This window comes from Mustela erminea, chromosome 8, assembly GCF_009829155.1.
Source record: "Mustela erminea isolate mMusErm1 chromosome 8, mMusErm1.Pri, whole genome shotgun sequence".
Classification (NCBI taxonomy): Eukaryota; Metazoa; Chordata; class Mammalia; order Carnivora; family Mustelidae; genus Mustela; species Mustela erminea.
The window spans coordinates 71,331,266-71,352,965 of record NC_045621.1 but is presented as its reverse complement, the minus strand read 5'-3'; the positions used below and the strand labels follow the sequence as shown (position 1 = coordinate 71,352,965).

The 21,700-nt window shown below is 33.2% G+C and overlaps 1 protein-coding gene across 4 annotated transcripts in view; it reads right to left on the bottom strand.

Annotated features, from left to right (window-relative positions):
* Positions 1–262: 262 nt before the first annotated feature.
* The window catches only part of MTX2 (metaxin 2), a 67,647-nt gene continuing 46,209 nt past the window's right edge, over positions 263–21,700 (bottom strand). For 2 of the 4 annotated variants that reach the window (XM_032356024.1, XM_032356025.1), the window contains exons 4-10: positions 17,370–17,442; positions 13,774–13,850; positions 12,384–12,476; positions 11,837–11,875; positions 11,330–11,455; positions 10,028–10,104; positions 536–719 (exon numbers count right to left, since the gene is read on the bottom strand). In XM_032356024.1, the coding sequence (XP_032211915.1) occupies positions 536–719; positions 10,028–10,104; positions 11,330–11,455; positions 11,837–11,875; positions 12,384–12,476; positions 13,774–13,850; positions 17,370–17,442 (669 nt within the window). Of the gene's footprint in view, positions 720–841; positions 883–10,027; positions 10,105–11,329; positions 11,456–11,836; positions 11,876–12,383; positions 12,477–13,773; positions 13,851–17,369; positions 17,443–21,700 lie in introns of all 4 variants that reach the window. The other 2 variants (XM_032356026.1, XM_032356023.1) reach the window with 2 other exon arrangements.

Sequence of the window (21,700 nt, the reverse complement as noted above, 5' to 3'; positions counted from 1 at the left end):
AAAGAGAGAGATCACAAGTAGGCAGAGAGGCAGGCAGAGAGAGAGAGAGAGGAGGAACAGGCTCCCCGCAGAGCAGAGAGCCCGATGCTAAGTGCATACTTGTAAAGAACAATTTTCCCATGCCCAGGTTCACCATGTATCTATTAAAGTCATCTTAAAAGTATGGAACACAAATTATCTGCCTTAGAAAAGACAGTTTATTCCATGTATAAAAGCTCAGAGTGGCTTCAGAAAGATCAAACAGAAGTAAATACACAAGCCATATAGTTCTTTGAGCTTTATTTTTATATGCATACATGTTTCAAGAAAACAAAAATTTCAAGATACCGAGTACAACATATCAAATGAAATCATTCAGAATTATTTTAACAGTATAAAGTACATGTATAGGATGCATTATATAATTTATTCTGAGGTTTCAAAAAGCAGTGTTTTTGGTTTTAAAATTCTGATACCATTACTTACTGTAACTTTCAAGTAACATAGTTCAAGTTAAGTTTTTTTAAAAAATAATGACTAAATTAAGACATTATCTCTAAGATGATCTGATAGATGAGCTGCCTTTACCACGATCTTCAAAATAGTGCTGTTCAATTCTTCTACAGAAAGCAAGGAGGTTGCTATAGTTTTTCACCTTCTCAGAAAGTTCATCATTGGTCAACTGTGTGGTAAGAATGGTATACAAATGGCCAAATACCAGTGCATCTAGTTCAGTAGGCCTAAAACAAAGTAGAAAGGAAAGAACATGAATAGCATTTAACTTGTATGGCAGAATATACACTACTTTTTAAAACATTTTATTCCTCTATTTAAAAGAAAAAGTCACATAAATAAATCCTACCTCAACTTGATAGAATTTATTTTGTTTTTAACTTGGAGTTTCTGTTGTAAGATATGGGGGAAAAAAAAACCATTTTAAATGATAATTTGCTACTTGTGTGACTTGCTTTTTAAAGTGGTAATGCATTAAAATAATGCATAATAATTTTAATAATAATGTAACTGATCATATTCATTTTATTCATTAATTTATTCACTACATAAATACAGTAGGTCTTCAATGTGCCAGGAACTGTGCTTAGATGATAGAGATGTAAGAACATGAAAGATATCCTAAGACATGGACACAAAACATAAATTACAACACAATTTATTAAGTGTTTTAATAGAAGCAAAACCAAAATGGTATCAAAGCAGAGGATTTCACTGTGGTGCTGGGACAAATGACACTTGACTACCCAAATAATGCATTAATAACATGATTTAATTTTAACTTTACCACTTTTAAAATAATTTAGCTTTTTAAAATTTATTTATTTATTTATTTTGAGATGGGGAAAGGGGTGGGAAATGGAGAGGAGAGAATCTCAAGCAGACTCCCCTCTGAGCTCAGAGCCCAATGAGGAGTTCAGTCTCAGGACCCATGAGATCATGACTGAGCCAAAAGCAGTCACTTAACCAAGAGCCACCCAGGCGCCCTAATAATCTAGATTTCTGAAGGAGAAATAAAGATGTCTTCAACAAAAAAATTTCTAGGGTTTTTTTCCCTTTAATTAGTGTTAGTAACAAAAAATTGAAATTTATCTACCTCACTACTAATGGTCTATAGATGAGGTATCACCAAACTACATTATATTAAAATAATTGCCAATAATATTAAAATACTACTGGAGATAAAATATCACTGTAATTATGAACTACTACTGCTATCAGTCTCATAGTGATAAAATTTTTAAGAAAATATGTGTTAGGGGCGCCTGGGTGGCTCAGTGGGTTAAGCCGCTGCCTTCGGCTCGGGTCATGATCTCAGGGTCCTGGGATCGAGTCCCGCATTGGGCTCTCTGCTCGGCAGGGAGCCTGCTTCCCTCTCTCTCTGTCTCTGCCTGCCTCTCCATCTACTTGTGATTTCTCTCTGTCAAATAAATAAATGAAATATTAAAAATATATATATATATGTGTTAGCCTACCTAAATGTGAAACTATGTTTCAGTAATCTGGTTTGGAAGGACAGACTTGGGGGCCCCTCAAATCCAAGTTTGAATCCTAACTGCCACTTACTACCTATGTGGTCTTAATCACTAATAATGAATGACCTCATCCTGTTGCATGGCTTTAAATATGTCTTTACGCCACTAATTGCCCAATAATTTATCTCCAATCCCAGTCCCTCTCCTAAAGTCCAGAATCATACATTTGAATGTCTACATAACATCTCTACTTGAGGGGCGCTTGGGTGGCTCAGTCAGTTGAGTGGCTGCCTCCGGCTCAGGTCATGATCCCAGGGTTGTGGGATCAAGCCCAGCTTCCCCTTCTACCCACCTCTCTGCCTTTCTGTGATCTCTGTCAAATAAATAAATAAAAATCTTAAAAAAAAAAAAAAAAGTGAATTTATTTCCTGATGCAACTTCCAGTAATATAGATGGGCATCCTTTATCATTAAATGAAGGATCTAAAGGAGTTCAAGTATAAGTGTATATTCAAACTACAGTGGTCTAGAAGTAACCCTGAAGCGGTCAGAATGTTACTTGCTGCAAATGTACATCCATGTAACTCCAAAGGTGCTGAATTATGTGGGTAATGAGAACTCAGCAATGGCTCTCATGTTACATAAAGACAACAAGTGGGTGGCAAGTTTTAGAACACCTAAAAGGAAGTATAACACAATATACTAAATCAAATGAAACACACATATATAACTTCTAATGCATATTTTTTGTAATCCTTACAAATTTCAGCAATTACTTATATTAATTTATATATATATGAAATATATAAATAACCCATTCCTATAATTCTTTCTTTTTAAAAAGTATACTTCTTCTTCTTTTTTTTTTTTCTTTTCAAAAGTACACTTCTGGTAGTGGTTCCACAACTGCATACCACTACTAAAACTCAGAGCTATAAACATAAAATGGTGTCAATATTAGCATGTGTAAATATAATAAACCTGATTTTTTTTTAAAAAAGCAATAAACTCCAAAAAATACTTGCAATTCATGTGAGACAAGAACAAAAAAAAACCACACTTTGCCCAATATTTGTACTGAATTGTTTAATCAGGCCAAGATCTTGATTAACATCCAGTTTTTAATTACCTTTCCTATACCACATAGAGAGAGAACTAACCTTTCCATTCTTATGTTTACTAAGTAGGGGGTTGAAATTTTAATACTGATAGCAACTCTTCTCCTAAGACTTTTAAGATTTTTCATATATATATTACATCTATCTTTATAGACCTTTTATTAGAAAAATACTCCAGGATCATAAATACATTTTTAAGAACCTAAGAAATGTGTTGTCTTATCTTGCATTATCATTCTTTCCACATTTTCAATGGCTATCACTACTCTTTTTTCCCCTAGTTTTATTGAGAAATAATTGACAAGTATCACTGTGTAAGTTTAAGGTATACAGCACGGTTGGGTGTGATTTATATGTATTATGAAATGATTATACCAAAAGGTCCAGCTAATATCCATCAGTTATCTACTGTTCTTTCATTTGAATATCAAAATAAAAATACTATAAAATGTAAATGTTTTCCTAATCTTTCCCATTTAAAATTTTTCTATACTCAACTTTTTTGCTTTCTTTATCATGACTGCCTATTTCTTTCTGATACCTTTTATAGTCAGTCTAATTTCAAAAACATTAGTATTGTCTCTGTTCAGTAATTTTTCCTTCCATTACACTATTAACTTGCCATGTTTTCATACTACTGGGAGTAATTTACATATTCCCTCTTTATATACCAATCATTGATCTTAGAACTGTCATTCAAGTTTGTAAATCAAGTCCTTTGCCATCAGTCTTTTTTATATTTTTGCCTTTGAAATTTTGAGTGATTTCAATTTGAGCAACAAATTACTCAATTTACTCAAGTGGTGATTTAAAAAAAAAAAAGATTTATTTATTCATTTATTTGACAGACAGAGATCACAAGTAGGCAGAGAGGCAGGCAGAGAGAAAGGGAAGCAGGCTCCCTACTGAGCCGAGAGCCTGATGCAATGGGATTACGGGGCTCCATCCCAGGACTCTGGGATCTCCTGGGATCATGACCTGAGCCGAAAGCAGAGGCTTTAACCACTGAGCCACCCAGGTGCCCCTCAAGTGGTGATTTTTAAATTTATTAAAGTATTTTAAAATTATTAAAGTATAATTGAGGAGAACCTGGGTGGCTCTATGGGTTAAGCCTCCGCCTTCAGCTCAGGTTGTGATCTCAGGGTCCTGGGACTGAAACCCACATCAGGCTCTCTGCTCAGTAGGGAGCCTGCTTCCCCCTCTCTCTCTGCCTGCCTCTCTGCCTATTTGTGATCTGTCAAATAAATAAATAAAATCTTTTAAAAAAAGTATAATTGATACACAATGCTAGATTAGCTTCAGATGTACAACATACTGATCCAACCACTCTATGCATTACTCAATGCTCACCACAATAACCAGAGTCACCACACAACATTACTGCAATATTATGGACTATATTCCCTATGCTCTACTTTTTTCCATGACATGTACCATAGTGTTTTGATTACTACAGATTAGTAGTGTATCTTAAAATCTGGGGTTATGATACTTTCAGCTGTGTTCTTCTTTCTCAAGGTCGCTTCGGCTATTCAAGGTTTTTTGTGGTTCCACACATACTTTGGATATATTTGTTCTAGTTCCATGAAAAGTATTACTGTTGTTTTGGTAGGGACTGCATTCAATCTGTAAATTACTTTGGGATGTATGGACATTTTTAACAATATTAATTCTTCAAATCCATGAGCATGCTTTATCTTTCCATTTGCATCATACTAAATTTCTTTCATCAATGTCTTTTAGTTTTCATAGTAACAGGTTTTTCACCTCTCTGGTTAAATTCATTCCTTGGTATTTTCATTCTTTTGTTGTAACTATAAATTCTTAATTTCTGTTAGTCTGTTAGTATACAGAAATGCAACAGATTTCTATATGTTAATTTTGTATCCTACAACTTTACTGAACTCATTTATGAGTTTTAATAGTTTTCTGATGAGGTCTTTACAATTTTCTATATATATTATCATGTCATCTGCAAATAGTGACAGTTTTACTTCTTCCTTAACAATCTGATGCTTTTTAATTCCTTTTCTTATCTGACTGCCATAGCTAGGACTTCCAGTACTATGTTGAATATAAGTGGTGGGAATAGATATTTTTGCCTTGTTCCTGATCTTAAAAGAAAAACTCTGTTTTTCACCACTGAATATGTTAGCTAGATTTTTCATATATGGCATTTATTATGTCAAGGTATGTTTCCTCTGTGCCCACTCTGCTGAGTTTTTATCATAAAGAGATGCTGTATTTTTTGTTAAATGCCTTTTCTGATTCTATTGAGATAATCATACAGTTTTTATCTTCCTCTTATTACCATGATATATTATTATACTGACTGATTTGAGAACAGTAAACTACCCTCGCATCCATGGAATAAATCCCAATTAATCTTAGGGCGCCTGCGTGGTGGTTCAGTCAGTCAAGTGTCCACTCTTGATTTCAGCTCAGGTCATGATCTTGGGGTCGAGAGATCAAGGCCCGAGTTGAGTCGGGCTCCACACCCAGCAGAGAGTCTGCTTCAGAATTTCTCTCTCCCTCTCCTTTGCCCCTCACCCTGCTCACATGTACACACACACACACACACACACACACACTCTCTCTCTCTCTCTCTCTCTCTCTAAAAAAACAAATCTTTATTTTTTTTTTTTTTATTTTTTATTTTTTCAAATCTTTAAAAAATAAAATAAAATAGGGGTGCCTGGGTGGCTCAGTTGTTAAGCATCTGCCTTTGGCTCAGGTCGTGATCTCAAGCTCCGCACACTGGGCTCCCTACTCAGTGAGAAACCTGCTTCTCCCTCTCCCACTCCCCCTGATTATGTTCCCTCTCTTGCCGTCTCTCTCTGTCAAAGAAATAAAATCTTTTAAAAAAATAAATAAAGTAATCCCACTTAATCATGGTGAATGATCCTTTTAATATACTACTGAACTCAGTTTGCTAATATTTTGTTGAGGATTTCTGCATCAATGCTCATCACAGATACTACCTAGTTTTCTTATTTATTTATTTATTTATTTATTTATTTATTGGTAGTATCTTTGCCTGGTTTTGGTATCAGAATAACATTCTCCTTATAGAATGAATTTGGAAGTTTTCCTTCCTCTTCTATATTTTGGAATAGGTTAAAAAGAACAGGTACTGGGGCACCTGGGTGGCTCAGTGGGTTAAAGCCTCTGCCTTCGGCTTGGGTCATGATCCCAGGGTCCTAGGATCGAGCCCCACATCAGGCTCTCTGTTCAGCGGGGAGAGCCTGCTTCCCCCTCTTTCCCTGCCTGCCTCTCTGCCTGCTTGTGATCTCTCTCTCTCTGTCAGATAAATAAATAAAACCTTAAAAAAAAAAAAAAAAAAAAAGAACAGGTATTAACTCTTCTTTAAATGTCTGGTAGAATTCACCTGTAAAACCGTCTGGTCTTGGGACTTTTGTTGGTTGATTACTGAATCAAATTTCTCAACTGGTAATTTCAAAAAATTGAACAAACCTCAGTAAAATCCAATTCCTCCCTGAAATTTTTCATCTTAAGATTCCCATGTTTAATTTTTGCAGCATTTCCTCAATACCCTTTCTCATCAGTATATGAAGGTGTATTTTCAAGTTTTACCATTTAATAGTTTATGAAGAACTTTCTTTTTCAAAAATAAGCCCTCTTCCCATTTCTCAATTTGAGTGACTTTTAACCAACACTCACGATCCTCTGCTGTCAAGGTTTTGTTTATACAGACCTGCAAGGAGTTCATAAATGCTTTACAATGGTATAATTCATTCTATCCTGATTAAACATAGGGGAAAAAAGGTAACATAAAAATAACACTGTAAGAAAAGTTTTACTTTTTCATTCCAAGTTCATGCTCACCACATGAAAAAGAACAAAGGATCTAGTAGCTTTTGGATAGGTATCTCAATAGATACCACATCAGTAAGATACCTTGTGTACAACAGAAAATAGAGATTTTGTTTTAGTTTCATTTCAGAAATATGATTTAAATATTTAAAAGCTACCAACCACATTATATATTATAAAAGATTAAAGAAAAAAAAGGCCACCAGTGTTAGTATCTATCTTATTCTGATTTCTTTCACTTTTCTAATTTTTTCTTTCCACCATTTATCTTCTTTGTCCTCTTTTCCCAATTCCTATTCTTGCTGCAGGATCTCCCTCATCTACCCATTCCCTTTGAATCATCAAGTAAAACTACTGGGTTTCTTCTATGACTCCTCTCAACATCCCCATGAGGTTAGCTAGGAGAAAAATTTATTCTACTTTTAGAGGGTAAGGGAAAGATACACAGGGAAATAAGGTAACTTGCAAAAGTCTGGCATATATCAGAGCCAAGAACACAATTCAGGGCCACTGACCTGGAATCCAATACTACATTATCTAGACTTAAGCCAGCGCTCTAGTCACTAAAGTACAGTATCTCACAAAGCAATGATTCCTGACAGATAAAAAAATGAGAAAAATTCTGTCACATTAAAATAAAAATACAAATGACTTTTTCCTAATTACAGTTTACTACTAATTAGACAATGGGATAAAACTAAAATTAAAAAATGAAATCTATTTTTCAATCATTAGAGGAAAATATTTATGTAAGTCTCATACAAGGTAAAATTATTTCAAAAACCTACATCTTAATATGGTTCTTCCATAGCAAATCTTTGGTTTTATGCTTGTTCTAAATGTTCAGTTTCTCGTTATGAGCTTAAACATAACTGTAATCTTATAAAAAAAAATCTGTTTTGATATTTCCACTAAATCACATGCTGAATGATACCTGATTTTGAATGAAGTCTTTGACACTGAGTTGAAATGAGAAAAGTAAGTCAGATATATTCTCTTGGCCTCCCATAAAGACAGCATGCATAACAAAACTAACTCCTAACACACAATGATGCACTTCATAGGATAAAACACACCTCTTCTGGGCTTTTCAAGCCCTAAGAATTCCTGTACCACCAAGAAAAAGGAGCAACTTGGCACTAATGTGTAGATACATTTCTGTTGTGTTAGAGACTAAACAAACAGACTCTGCATAGCAGACATCACTAGAACTAGGAACATAGCTGGAGAAGCTTTACCTACCAGGATTTCATGGTTTGAATCCTATGACCTTTGTGCTTCAGTGATCAAGACCCCAAATTTCAGTTATATATATTATACATTAATATAACAAATGTTTCCAAGCTATCATCATTGTCATTTTTGCTACTAATATTAATATCTCTATCAAAAGATGTATGGTATGATCTTACAGAAGATGGATGCCTCTAAAGATAAAATAATAGCAAATAAACCTTCTTAAAAATTATTGCAAGCTGGTGCAACCACTCTGGAAAACAGTGTGGAGGTTCCTCAAAAACCTGAAAATAGGGCTACCCTACGACCCAACGATTGCACTACTGGGTATATATCCTAAAGACAGAAACGTGGTGCTCCGAAGGGGCATGTGCACCCGAATGTTTATAGCAGCAATGTCCACAGTAGCCAAACTATGGAAAGAACCTAGATGTCCATCAACAGATGAATGGATAAAGAAGATTTGGTATATACACATAATGGAATACTATGCAGCCATCAAAGGAAATGAAATCTTGCCATTTGTGACGACGTGGATGGAACTGGAGGGTATTATGCTTAGCGAAATAAGTCAATCAGAGAAAGCCAACTATCATATGATCTCCCTGATACGAGGAAGTGGAGATGCAACATGGGGGGTTTGGTGGGGTAGGAAAAAAAAATGAAAGAAGATGGGATCGGGAGGGAGACAAACCATAAAAGACCCAATCTCAAAAAACAGACTGAGGGTTGCTGGGGGGGGTGAGGTAGGGAGAAGGGGTGGGGATATGGACATTGGGGAGGGTATGTGCTATGGTGAGTGCTGTGAAATGCGTAAACCTGGCGATTCACAGACTTGTACCCCTGGGGATAAAAATACATTATATGTTTATTAAAAAATTAATCTAAAAAGGAAAATTTTACTACATAGCCAAGAAAAGGCTAGAATTTCTCTGTAAAACATTAAGATTAAAATGTTAATTTAGGGTGCCTGGGTGGCTCAGTGGGTTAAAAAGCCTCTGCCTTCAGCTCAGGTCATGATCCCAGGGTCCTGGTATCAAGTCCTGGATCAAGTTCTCTACTCAGCGGGAAGCCTGTTTCCCCCCTCTCTCTCTCTGCCTGCCTCTCTGCCTACTTGTGATCTCTGTCTGCCAAATAAATAAATAAAAATCTTTAAAAAAAAAATGTTAATTTAAACCCATCTTAAACTGAATCACAGGATGATTCTAATATATTAAAACTGTAACTTTTTTTTTTAAAAGGGGAAATTCATTCTTTGCCTATATTAGATATTCTTTTCCAGATTACAAAATGATTGTCTTAATGAATTATTCAACTTAGATATATCTACATATACATTTAATCCATATCCTTTATACTAATTTCTGTGCTTTATAAAAGTTTTCATTAACTTTTAAAAGGTAAGTTCATAACAGTGCTTGTCCATCCAACAAAACTGGTAACTGTTTAGTTTTATTCACTTTTCTGGTCCCCAGAGTATCACCCTGTAAAAACAAGTATGGTTAGACTTCATGTTTTAACAGCATTTTCCAAGTGTGGAATTTTGTTAAGATGATGTAGTTCCATACACAGCACCATACACATAGATAGCAGTACCTCTATCATATCATAAAATAATGACTCGTTTACAGGTTTGCCCTTAAGAATTTTTAATGGCAAGGACTGCATTTCAGAAATTTTAGTATCGCAGAGCCTAGAGCTGTGCCTGATAACCAAGAAGTGCTAAGTAAATGTTTAATGAGGGCAAAAATGAAAAATAAAACAAAATCTTATCAAAAATATTTCTTGATAAAACAATTCCTCTATGGCAAAATAAGTTTGTAATCTAACAATATAGAAAAGAAACTAAATAAAAAAAGATAAAGTTTCTTACTGCTTATTGAAGAAATATGGTTGTGTTCCCAGTCTTTGAGAAAGCGCCTGACAGCACTGGTCTACATCTTCTAAGACCTAACATAGGCAACAGACCCAAAGGAAAATACTTAAATTAGCAAAACAATGTCTAAAATCTAATTTGTATCACAGCTTATAACAAAAATGTAAATTTAGGTAACCTTTTATCATATATTTAGAATCAGACTATAGAACACATAACACATAGAACATAAGTAGTACTTTCCATATAAGAAATAAGAAGAAAATTTGAGAGAAAACTTCCTTTAAACACAAGTACATTTAAGTCACTTATAAAGATTACTATTAAGAAAGTTTCTACCTCAAAACTCTAACCCCTACAAAAAAATAAACATTTTTAGCTTCAAATGACTTTACATATTTTTAAAAAGCTGCTTCATAATGATAACACTACTGCTGACCCACCATGAGTAAAAGCATTTGAGTGGTTTTCCCACTAGTGGAGATGGATTTTATTTACTTGATCCCTATTCATTTCCCCAGTTCCCAGTGTGGTCAATGGCACACAGCAGTAAACTGGCTGGCTAGGACTCCAACTAGCCTTAGAAAAGAAACATTATTAATGATTGAATTAGTTCAATCTCATGACCTTGAAAAGCTATATATTTTTCTAATTTTGCTATTTCAATAAATTTAAAACAAACAAAAAGATATATTAAGAGCTGTATATAACAGGGTTTTTTAAAGCCCTGATGCTGCAGATCTATATTTATTGACATAGATGCCCACAATATATTGGTGAATAGAAAAAAATTAGATTACAGAGTGGCAGGTATAAGATCCCATTTAAGGAAAATGTTATTCAGAGACATCTAGAAGAATATTCTCCAAAAAGTTAGCAGTGGCAATTTCTAGATGATAGGATCTTAAGCAATTTCTATTTCCTTTTTGAAATTTTCTGTATTAGATAGTTTGTTTTATAATAACCATGTATGATTTTTTATAAAACAAAACCCACTTCATGTAAGAAAAAAATAAGAGTAAATGTTTTCCTAATTTTTTTATTGTGCTGAGATTTTTAAAGACAAAATATAACATGAATTTAATAGAAATATAATATAAATTATAAATATATATAATATATGTAATATATATTTTTATAGAATATAAAATATATTGTATTACATATTAAATATAATTATACATAAAATTAATTTTTATTATATATAAAAATATATAAATTATAAATATAAAACATGAATTTCTTAATGCATTAAAGTTGAGGCAACCCTCTACTTCAATCTGAATTATCTGGATTCACCTGGTCCAGAGTCTTGTTACCCCATCCAATAGCTTTCATCTTACGTTTGACTTCCCACTGTTTCTGATAAGCCAAAATATGATTCAGAGGCCAAGGGTAAGGAGAGCCGTATCTGGCATGAGTGATCTAGAGCAAAAAGATTTTGTGACAAACATGACTCTAAAAACAAAGCCTGTTTTTACAAACAGAATTCTTAGGAAAATGTATGTTCAGAACACAAATACAGCAATCTGAAAAAAATACATAGCTTGCAATCTAAAAAATTAAAATTTCAAACCATTCCCTTTAAAAATATATAAACTTTTATGTACTTTGCAACCAGTTACATCAAACAATGACACATAGCTTCCCTAAAATGTATGTGCAAGCAAAATTAAAGTAAGTGAAAAACTATATCACTAATGGTATAAACCACAATGTTTCATTTATGAGCAGGGACTTACGATTCTGAGCAAAAGTGTTTTCTCATTAAATTTTAATTAAGATAAATGCTGCAGAACCACTCACCTCCCCTACTGTAGCTTCATCACACCACTGAAGATACAACTAGGAACAAAAGAACAGTCACTAAAACTTTAGAATACCAAAAAGAAAATGGATAAAGAAAATTATTTCTTGCCATAGTGATCTTTTATAAACCAACTTTATAAAAGTCACATATATGAGAGTTTTCCCTCCTCTGGCTAATATTGCTATACAGAATTATTAAATTTAATTAATGATAATACTTAATAAAAGCATTTCCTATTCATAAAGTAGTACATCTCTAAATACCATTAAACTATTTTAGAGATATTATTTAAGTAAACCTCCCAAGGCCAAAGTCAAATAATGAGTGGACAAGAATCATTCCTTTTTACCAAAAGAAAAACTAGACCTGTAAATGTCAGACAACTTGTTCGAACAATATAACCAAGTAATTTCAGTAACCATCCTAGCCCTAGAATTGCTTGACTATATTCCTATTTCTCAGTAACTCTGAAATAACCCATAAGAAAGATGATCGTTTGTAAGAGGAAAGTTTCTTTTCAAGGCCTATTATCTTCTAGTATACCTCTGCAGTCAACAGCATATTGTTGACTAATTCCATGTAGGCTTTCATTTCTGCTTTTTGGACTTCATCCAGCCCATCACTAAGAGAATGGCCCTAAAGGGAATTTAAAAAAATTTAAAAGAGCATCATATTAAATAGACAAAAACTTTCAGTTATCTTACTACTGAGTGAATATAAATGTTTTTACTATATCAATGTTTTTACTATAAATGTCTAATAAACTTCTGAAATATTTCTAAAATTATACATGAAAAAAATTAATAATCTATCACGATAAAATATTAATAAGCAGTATTTATATGCCACTCTAAAAATGTATCTTTCAATGGACAAATTATATTATCATTTCACAAAAGAAGAAAACAGAACGGTCAGTAAATCTTATTTTTTTTTAAGAGACTAACCTTATTAGTAATAAAACAAATGCCAAAAGATTGGCATGTGTTGCTTATAAAGTGGTCAAAGGTGGAAAGAAAATGTTAGTAAATGTATAGGGAAATAGACACTAATTTTAAAATTCTAATATACTATAATAATGAGTAGATCCATAAAATGGTATAACCCTTTAGTTCAATCCAGCCACCTGTGGTAAGATGTTTAAAAATGAGTATCTTTTTTAATATTTCAGCATCACTCTTAGGAATTTATCCAAAGGAGATAATCTGACAAGTGTACAAAGGTGTCTGTAGAAGAATATTTATCTTAACACATAATAAGAGCCAAACACTGACAACAATTTATGTGTCCATCAATAAAGGTTTAAGTAAATAAATTACAATACATCCATACAATAAAATACTATACAACAACTTAAAAGGATAATATATTTCTATGGTCATTAACATGGAAGAATTTCCAAACATATTTATGATTTTAAAAGGCAGGTTACAAAATAGCACACAATAGCATGATCTACATTTTTCTGTATATGCAAAGAGAAAAGTCTGGAAGGATGTTCCCCAAAATGTTAATGGGGGCTGTCCTTTTTACTGAACTCATATGTATATATTAATATGTTCAACTTCTAATATATTCTGTATCTCTCTCTCAAAGGTTAACCTGACATTTTATAACAACCTAAATTTTCATTTATGACCAAAACTCTCATTAACAGCAAGTTAGAAAATTATCTACCATTTTGTAAAGACCAAATCACATCTTTTGCCATTGATTTACATTATGGAGGAAAAGCTTATACTTTAGAACTATTTCTCTACTAGTTTATATTGGCATTTTTTAAAAACTAGGTTAAAATCAATACAAATATTAAGACACATTAAAGAATGATGAATGACTTATTTAAGACTGTGATCTAAAAATTAAATAAATAAATAAAATTTTTTTAAAAAGACTAACTGTGATCAAATATATTTAATATCTTTTTTATTACCTTGGCTTTAACGAATTGGACTATTGGACCAAGTTCTGATACTACTTGATTTCCTACATGAATAAAAGGTACTTTACCTGTTGAGGAGGAAAAAAAATGTATGAAGACACTTCCAGTAAATTAATACAAAAACAGATTGTGTTTTATTAATATACTGATTTTGTAACCCTATAACTTTTGAAAATTATAATTAAATGTGTACATTAAATTCTATAAACTTTTAATTGATTACTAATTTTAAAAGAAAAAGGAGACTCATTTCTAGAGTTCTCATTTGTATATAACAACTGATCACAATATTAGCTTTTCAGAACTAACACTAACAAACTGCTATATAATATAATATAGCAGTAAATACTAATTATGGAAATTAGATGAACCAAGGCAGAACACTGGTTCACGACCATTGACAGATTTGAAAGAAATGTAATTGGACTTTCTCTTCAGAGTACAATGAATCAATCTATATTTTAAACTACATTTAAGAAGATGACTTCTTTTTACATCCACTTTTAAATCTCAGATACCATTAAGTTCAATATTTTAAGCACATAATGGTACAATAATAAATGTCTTTTACTCAAAAAAAAATTAGGAATTTAAAAGAATTAGCAACCTTTGAAGATAAGCTAGTTTATGAATTATAACACAAAGTATGTTCCCAGACACATTTGGGGGGAAAAAATAAGCATGCTTATTAAAAACTGGCTTCTCTAAATAAATATCACATTTAAAAAGTGGGATTTCATTTTAGAAATACCAATAGTTGATGAAATTATCAGAGATGATAACAAAATAAGTCTGCAAATAGCAATAAAGTTCACCCCTAAAGCTAGCGGATGAAGTTTGCTATCACACCTACGTCAAATAGAGTTCACGCTAACAGTAGGCTGATTCGTGGTCCTTTTCAACAGATTCACTCCTCTCTGCCCCACTCAGACCAAGGGTAATGGATGAGGCCTAGAGTACCAACAAGGCTTCATCTAAATCCCTAGGATTAAGACGCATTATGAAAGGCAAGCAGGCCTTCAGGGAAACAACAACTCAACAATACATTTAGAAGACATTTCTAAGTTACCAATATAAAAACACTGAATTCCAAATTCCTTTCTTCTACTACTTTATAAATCTTGCAAAAAATAAAAGAATTTATCTGGGTATTAGGCCATAATGTTTTTTAACTTGAGATAAAATCTTTGTAAGTACTCTAATGCTAGAAATAGTACAGGTCCTCTGAGATAAAATGATCTGAGAATGAAAACTATGCGTGGATAAATGCCTAGACTGAAGGCTATTTTTAGGTTACAATATTTTGAAAGAAAAGTGTATTTCTCATTTTCAATATCCAGTCTGGCATTCTTGGAAGAAAGAGTTTGTATTTTCTCTTTTTAAAAATACTTTCAGTACTGTAGATTCTGAAGCAGGAAAGCAGTGTGGGTAGTCAAATGAGTACTCATGTATCCCTAAATATAAAGAAATATATACATCAAGGCAACAAATTACATGCCTTCATATATACATCATTACAGTGCCTTGATATATACATCAAGACAACAAATACATGAGTACTCATGTATCCCTAAATATAAAGAAATATATACATCAAGGCAACAAATTAGAAGTGAGTAACGTTTTTGTCACTAGCCTGACTTAAAGTGGAGCCAATGTTATATCCTTATTATTGCAGGTATCAAGAAAAGCACTGTGAGATATTTATTCTCTGGCACCAATTGAAGATAATTTAAAAAAACAAACAGAGGGCCCTATTTCTTATTTTAGGCAGAATAATCATTTTTTAGGACTTAAACAAAGGAAGCAAGAAGAAAGCAAGGAAGTCTGTGATTCAGAAAATATTGAAATAAAAAGAGCCCAAATACCATCTAATCCAACCATCACATATTACAGATGAAGTCACTGAAGCTCAAAAAAGAAAAGTGAAATTTCCCAAGGAAACTGTCAATATGTGACAAGGTCACAAAAGGATTAGAGTAAAAATTTCCTAACTCTTAGCTAAGAGTGACTTGATTTCTGATTATTCCACAATGTTCTCTGCTTTAAAACTCTACTACAATAAGATCAAGCAAACAAATAAAACATTCCCCTGATCCCCCGCCCAATCATATGATGAAAGAGAATAATACTAGAGTTATGATGAAATTTAAATAAACGCCTTAACAGAAAGTGCCACTTTCATCTACCTACAGGAGACTCCTATGAATGTATGTCTGTATGTGTGTGTTTATGTTCTGTAGCCTCTATAATAGTTATCTGTCTTTCATAGAGTCTATAAAAAGATATCTACCTGTGTGGTACTTAGTATAATCATTTTAGGAAACAGGTGGATGAACTCTAGGGCTTCTCCTCATTTGCCAAAGATATCAACTTTAGTATTAGATTATCAACTTTTTTACATGTAGGTACACTCTTTTTGTATGACTACATAAAGGATAAAGATAGATAGAACCCAATATGATTCATCTCACCAGAATTCAGAAAGTTTATAAAACCTACATTCAAAATTAACAGAAAATGAGTCAATTAATGGCCTGCAATAATCTAAAATATGTCTATGTTTACAAGTCTAGAAATTTTTTTATGGAGATGTTTTAGAAAGTATATTCATAAATCTATAAGTGTAGATGTATGGATGTAGGCTTTTCAGTGTGTATGGAGGCTGTCCTCACAGCTTTTGACAATTATTACCATCTTTAAGAAACTAAGATTGAAAAAAAAAAAAAGACTAAGATGAAAAGAAAAAAAATGTTTTATACAAATCATTTCTAAGTCATTTTCAGAGTGAGGAGATAAATGTCTCCCTAAAAAGCAATGTAACGTATTTATCCCAAACATTTATACTCAATGGATTTACCAAAGGTGTGATTCTATGTTATTATTGGACCAGCAGAACCATAATTATAATCCATACCAATTCTAGTTAACATTTATTTATCAGCTTTGTGGCACTATATTTTGATGTTAAAAATTAACTGAACCATATTTATTTAAAACTTTACCTTAAACTACAATATATGACACACAGAAAAGGCAATACTGATTATAAAAAAAATAGGAAAAAGGCTAAAAGCTTAATAAATATCTTAAAACCTGTTGAAATAAAAATTAAACAAAAAGAAGTCATTACAAACCAAAAGCATTCAGAGATGAACTTAAGGTCTTTGACAAGTAAATTTAATTATTCCACAATCTCTCTTCTTCCTTCTGTATAATAGGAGAACATAGTTTAGAGAAGTGTGGATAATAAAGAATGGATTCATTATTATCAAAATTGGTTTTCTGAAGTGGAAAAGGTCCTATGTAAATAAGACTGGGGATATCTGAGATTATGTATTTTCTTACTATTTACTACTTAAAACAATTTCTGTAACTTTCCAGTAACTGACTAACACCACAGAGTTGAAACGAATAGCTATGTCCACCCAAAGACTATCAAGTTTACAACTGTTACTTTATAAAACCATGGGAAAATTATTCCAAGGGTAAACAACAAAAATGGGACTCTAAAATAGTAGGTACAAACTGGACCAGCACTACAATTTTATCAATGCAGAATATTAACAGAATTTTTAAAAACTTACCAGATGGAGACATATATTCTGCATTTGCCCTACAAACCACTTTGATAGGCAGATTACACATTTGCAAAAAGGCCTGCAAATCAATAGAAGTATGGTTAGCCTAGTGAAAGTATGTATAAATTGAACACAACTTTTTATTTATTTAGTTCCTAAATTTAAATAACAGCTCACATAATAACACTTTATTAGAAAAGAATGAAACAATTTAAAGCAAAAGATCTGTATCCCAAACAAAACAAAACGTCATTTCAGTACTAAAAAAAATCAATATAATTTAGACACCAGTAAATGCTTGACACTTAAAGCATTTATACACTCTTAAGAAAAAAAAAATGTAAACTATCTACACTTATTTTACCACATTAGTTTGTGGAAGCCAGCAATACTAAATATTGATTTAATTTTCTTTAAGGATGACTAAAGTCCAAATTTTATAAAGTATTCCTTAATTCCACTATTCTTCACGGGATCTTTACTTTCTCAGCTTAGAGAAAAACTCTTAAATTTCTTATTTCTGCTACTTCCAAGTTCTCTCCTATAATACTCAGTATTCTAACGTGTAGTTTTTATGCCCACTGATTCATTTTTTTTAAGACATTAAGATGTTGGTTTGTACTATGTTATGGTAAAAAAATCTCATAAGCAACTTAAATGTCTAACAATAAGAAAGTAAGACATTTGTGGTGAATCCAAATCATGGATTGTTATGCCATCCCTTTTAAAAACCATGAATTATATCTTCACACATGGCTATCTGAAATAAGCTTACAACTGATGTGGCCAGTGTCTAAATTCCGGCCAAAGGGACTTAAAGTTCTGGGCCACTGCTAGAAGTTTCTTTAAAAGGAAGAGATATGGCCTCTCCTCTTTCTTCCCTTCCTGCTCAGCAGAATATGAAAAAGGATGACTATAGCCACAGCAGTCAGACTGAACTATGAAATAGAAGCTGAGAGTTGAAGATGCAACAAGAGTGAAGAAGCCTAGTTCCTCGAGAATCATGGGAGTCATTGAACCTGATTACCTGTGCATATAAGAATAAATAAACTTTTATCTTTTCAAGTCTCTGGTATTTGGGGTTTTCTAGAACTCATAGCCAAACTGAATTCTAACATTCACCAAAAACTACTGCTTCTAGCTTTAAAAACCACCTCAACCAAAAGTTGATTCTTCTCTATGTAATAAGTGTATGCTGTCTTCTAAATACTATAACGTGTCCTCCCAAATTATAACAATGACAGTGAACTACTTGACTAATCCACAAGTATAGACTAGGATCAAAATCAGATGGAAGGCTTATGAAAACACAGACTGCTAGGAATGGAAGAATTAGAGACAAGAAGTATCAGCAGCTCTTTCAAAAAAAGGAAGAAGGGATCAGAAGGGTCTTGCTTCTACAATGTATATAAAGGCTGAACTTGTTAAAAGATAAATAGAAAAGAAAAAAACACACTGGAAACACTGAAATGACAAAAAAGAGGGAGGGTAACAGGCATACAAGATCCATGAGAAGGTAAAAAGGGATTTTAAGAGCACAGGTATAGGTATCTGGTCTTCTGTCAGGAAATAGGACACCTTTCCCACTCTAACACAAGGGGTGGTTGGATCAGTAATGACTGCAAGTTGATAAGCAAGGACAAGAAAATGAGAGAATATTCACATTCTATAAAATCGGAGAAGAAATCACCTTCTGAGAATGAAGGAATAAAAGTGGACTGAGGCCTTCAGAGAAAAACAAAAAGAATCTGAAAGAACTATTTAATATTATCTTCTAAAGTGTCTGAATAATATTCCCTTGTTAGTCAACAATTATACTACTATAAGAATAGTAAATATTGTATATTTTGCTAAACGAAATGTACAGTGGTAACTGTACTAACCACTATTCCAAAAAGCTATATTTCACTAAAAAAGATTAAGCAAAATGGTAATGTTCTGCAATCTATATTTCACTAAAAAAGATTAAGCAAAATGGTAATGTTCTGCAATCAAAGCCATGTTTCCAGTCCTGTGAATTTTTCACTTTAATAAAATACAATTGATTGCATTTGACCAATTTAGCAACACTAAACTCAGCACAGACCTCAACTAATGGCATAATTCTAGTTAGTAAAGATTAATTTTACATTTACTACAATCCCAGATTTAAAAGTAATCTATGTATTAACCTGCAGTTAGTTCACAAAGAAGTCTGATATCACAAACACAGTATTTTCATTCAAACATTAAAAATGCAGAACAGGACACTACTATGACTGTCTTTGAGGATATAAAAAATCTTAAATCCAAACTAGGCTTTGAGTCAAACAGTACTTCTCCTTTCTTTTGTAGGATGGAAGAAAATTCCTGAGAGGTACCAAAATAATAATTTCAACTTTCACTTTCCGTCTCTTATCAGCCCCCAAATAAAACAGCATGATACACCAACCTAAAACACATTTTATTTTCAGTTCTGAAACTGCAGTCTTCATATTTTTATTCTTATGTAAATCCAAAGAAAAAATGTAGTTCTAATTATAATAAGCAAATTTAGGATAACTCTGCTAACTCCTTTTCTTCAGCTGGATACTTTATTCCAAACTAATTCAAGTGATTAAAAATATAAAATAATTTGCACCAAAAAGTTAGCACATACTATCAGAATCTAGAACTGTGCTGTCCAATATGGTAGCTACCAGTCACCTGTGGTTATTTAACTTAAATTTAAATAAATTAAAATTGAATAAAATTTTTAATTCACTTTCCCAGTCACACTAGCCATATTTCAAGTGCTCTATAGCCACATGTGGCTAATGGATACTGTGCTTATTGGACAATACAAGTAACAACATTTACATCACTGCAGGAAGTTCTATTAGACAACATGGATCTACAGCCATGATAATCAGTGCATAAAAGACATCTTAGCAAGACAGGCTGACATAAATAAATAAATAAATAAAAGGGCAAGTCCCACTGGCAAAAAAAGAAAAAAGACAGGCAGACATCATCTGAAAGTGACCAGGCTAAATATTTATAAAAAATAATCTGCACAATATTAGAGTACCCACCAACTCTGCAAGAGATCCATCAACTTTTGATGACAGTGACACATTAAGCACCACAATATTTTCAATTTTACAAAGAACGAATATAGAGTTTACTTGGCTGAGCAACTCCAACTGTTAAAATGGTCAGATAAGTTTATTAACCTGTGAAAACTAAGAACTTAAGAATGAATAAATTAAAACTAGAGTCAATAAATACATTCATTCTTTGAAAGGTAAGGAATTTTTTTTTTTTTTAGATTTTTATTTATTTATTTGAGAGAGAGAGACAGTGAGAGAGAACATGAGCGAGGAGAAGGTCAGAGGGAGAAGCAGACTTCCCATGCAGCTGGGAGCCTGATATGGGACTTGATCCTGGGACTCCAAGATCATGACCCGAGCAGAAGGCAGTCGTCCAACCAACTGAGCCACCCAGGAGCCCCAAAGGTAAGGAATTTTTTAAACATAGATACACACACATAGAACACAGTACCCAGTACCCTTAAATTTAATAAGCGTGTAAACACGAAGAACTGAAGTTACACATTTACCTCTACAATCTTTCAAAAATTCTACTAAAATAAGGGCACCTGTGTGGCTCAGTCAGTTGAGCATCTGACTCTTAATTTCGGCCTAAGTCATGGTCTTGGGGTCATGAGCTAAAGCCCCACATCAGGCTCTGCTCTCCTTGGGGAGTCTGTTTGAGATTCTCCCTCTCTCTCTGTCCCTTTCCCCCACCACACACACACTTCTCTCATGTGCTCCTTCTCTCTCAAATACACAAATAAATCTTTAAAAAAAAAAAAAACTCTACTAAAATAACAGTGAAGAAATAGAAAACTAGTAAATCCAGAATGACACAAAGAAGGTGGAGAGGTGATCAAAGCAGACCAGAGATGTCTGCCCATTTCTGTTGGATGGAGAACAGACTTAGCAGGGCAGAGGAAGCTGCAACCTATGAGTATGCAGAGAAAAAAAATCAATGTGTCCACATCACAGAAACTAGGAGATTCCAAAACTGGAGGGACCAAGTACCACAGAAGGTGGAGACGAGGTAAAGGACTAAAAATAAGAGGAGTGGCTGAAAGTCTGTATAAGCATCACACAACTAGCCTGTCCCCAACCTGGCAGGAGACAGAGGTTCATTTTCTGAAGAAACCGAACCAGAGAGACTCCCGACCAAGTCTCAAGCATTGCAGAGGGCACTGGGTGACTGCGATGGGACTGTCACACTGAAAAGAGAAAGGTTAAGGGAATGTGCACACATCGACTGAAGAGACCCACAGCACCCTTCTCCCCCTTAGCTCC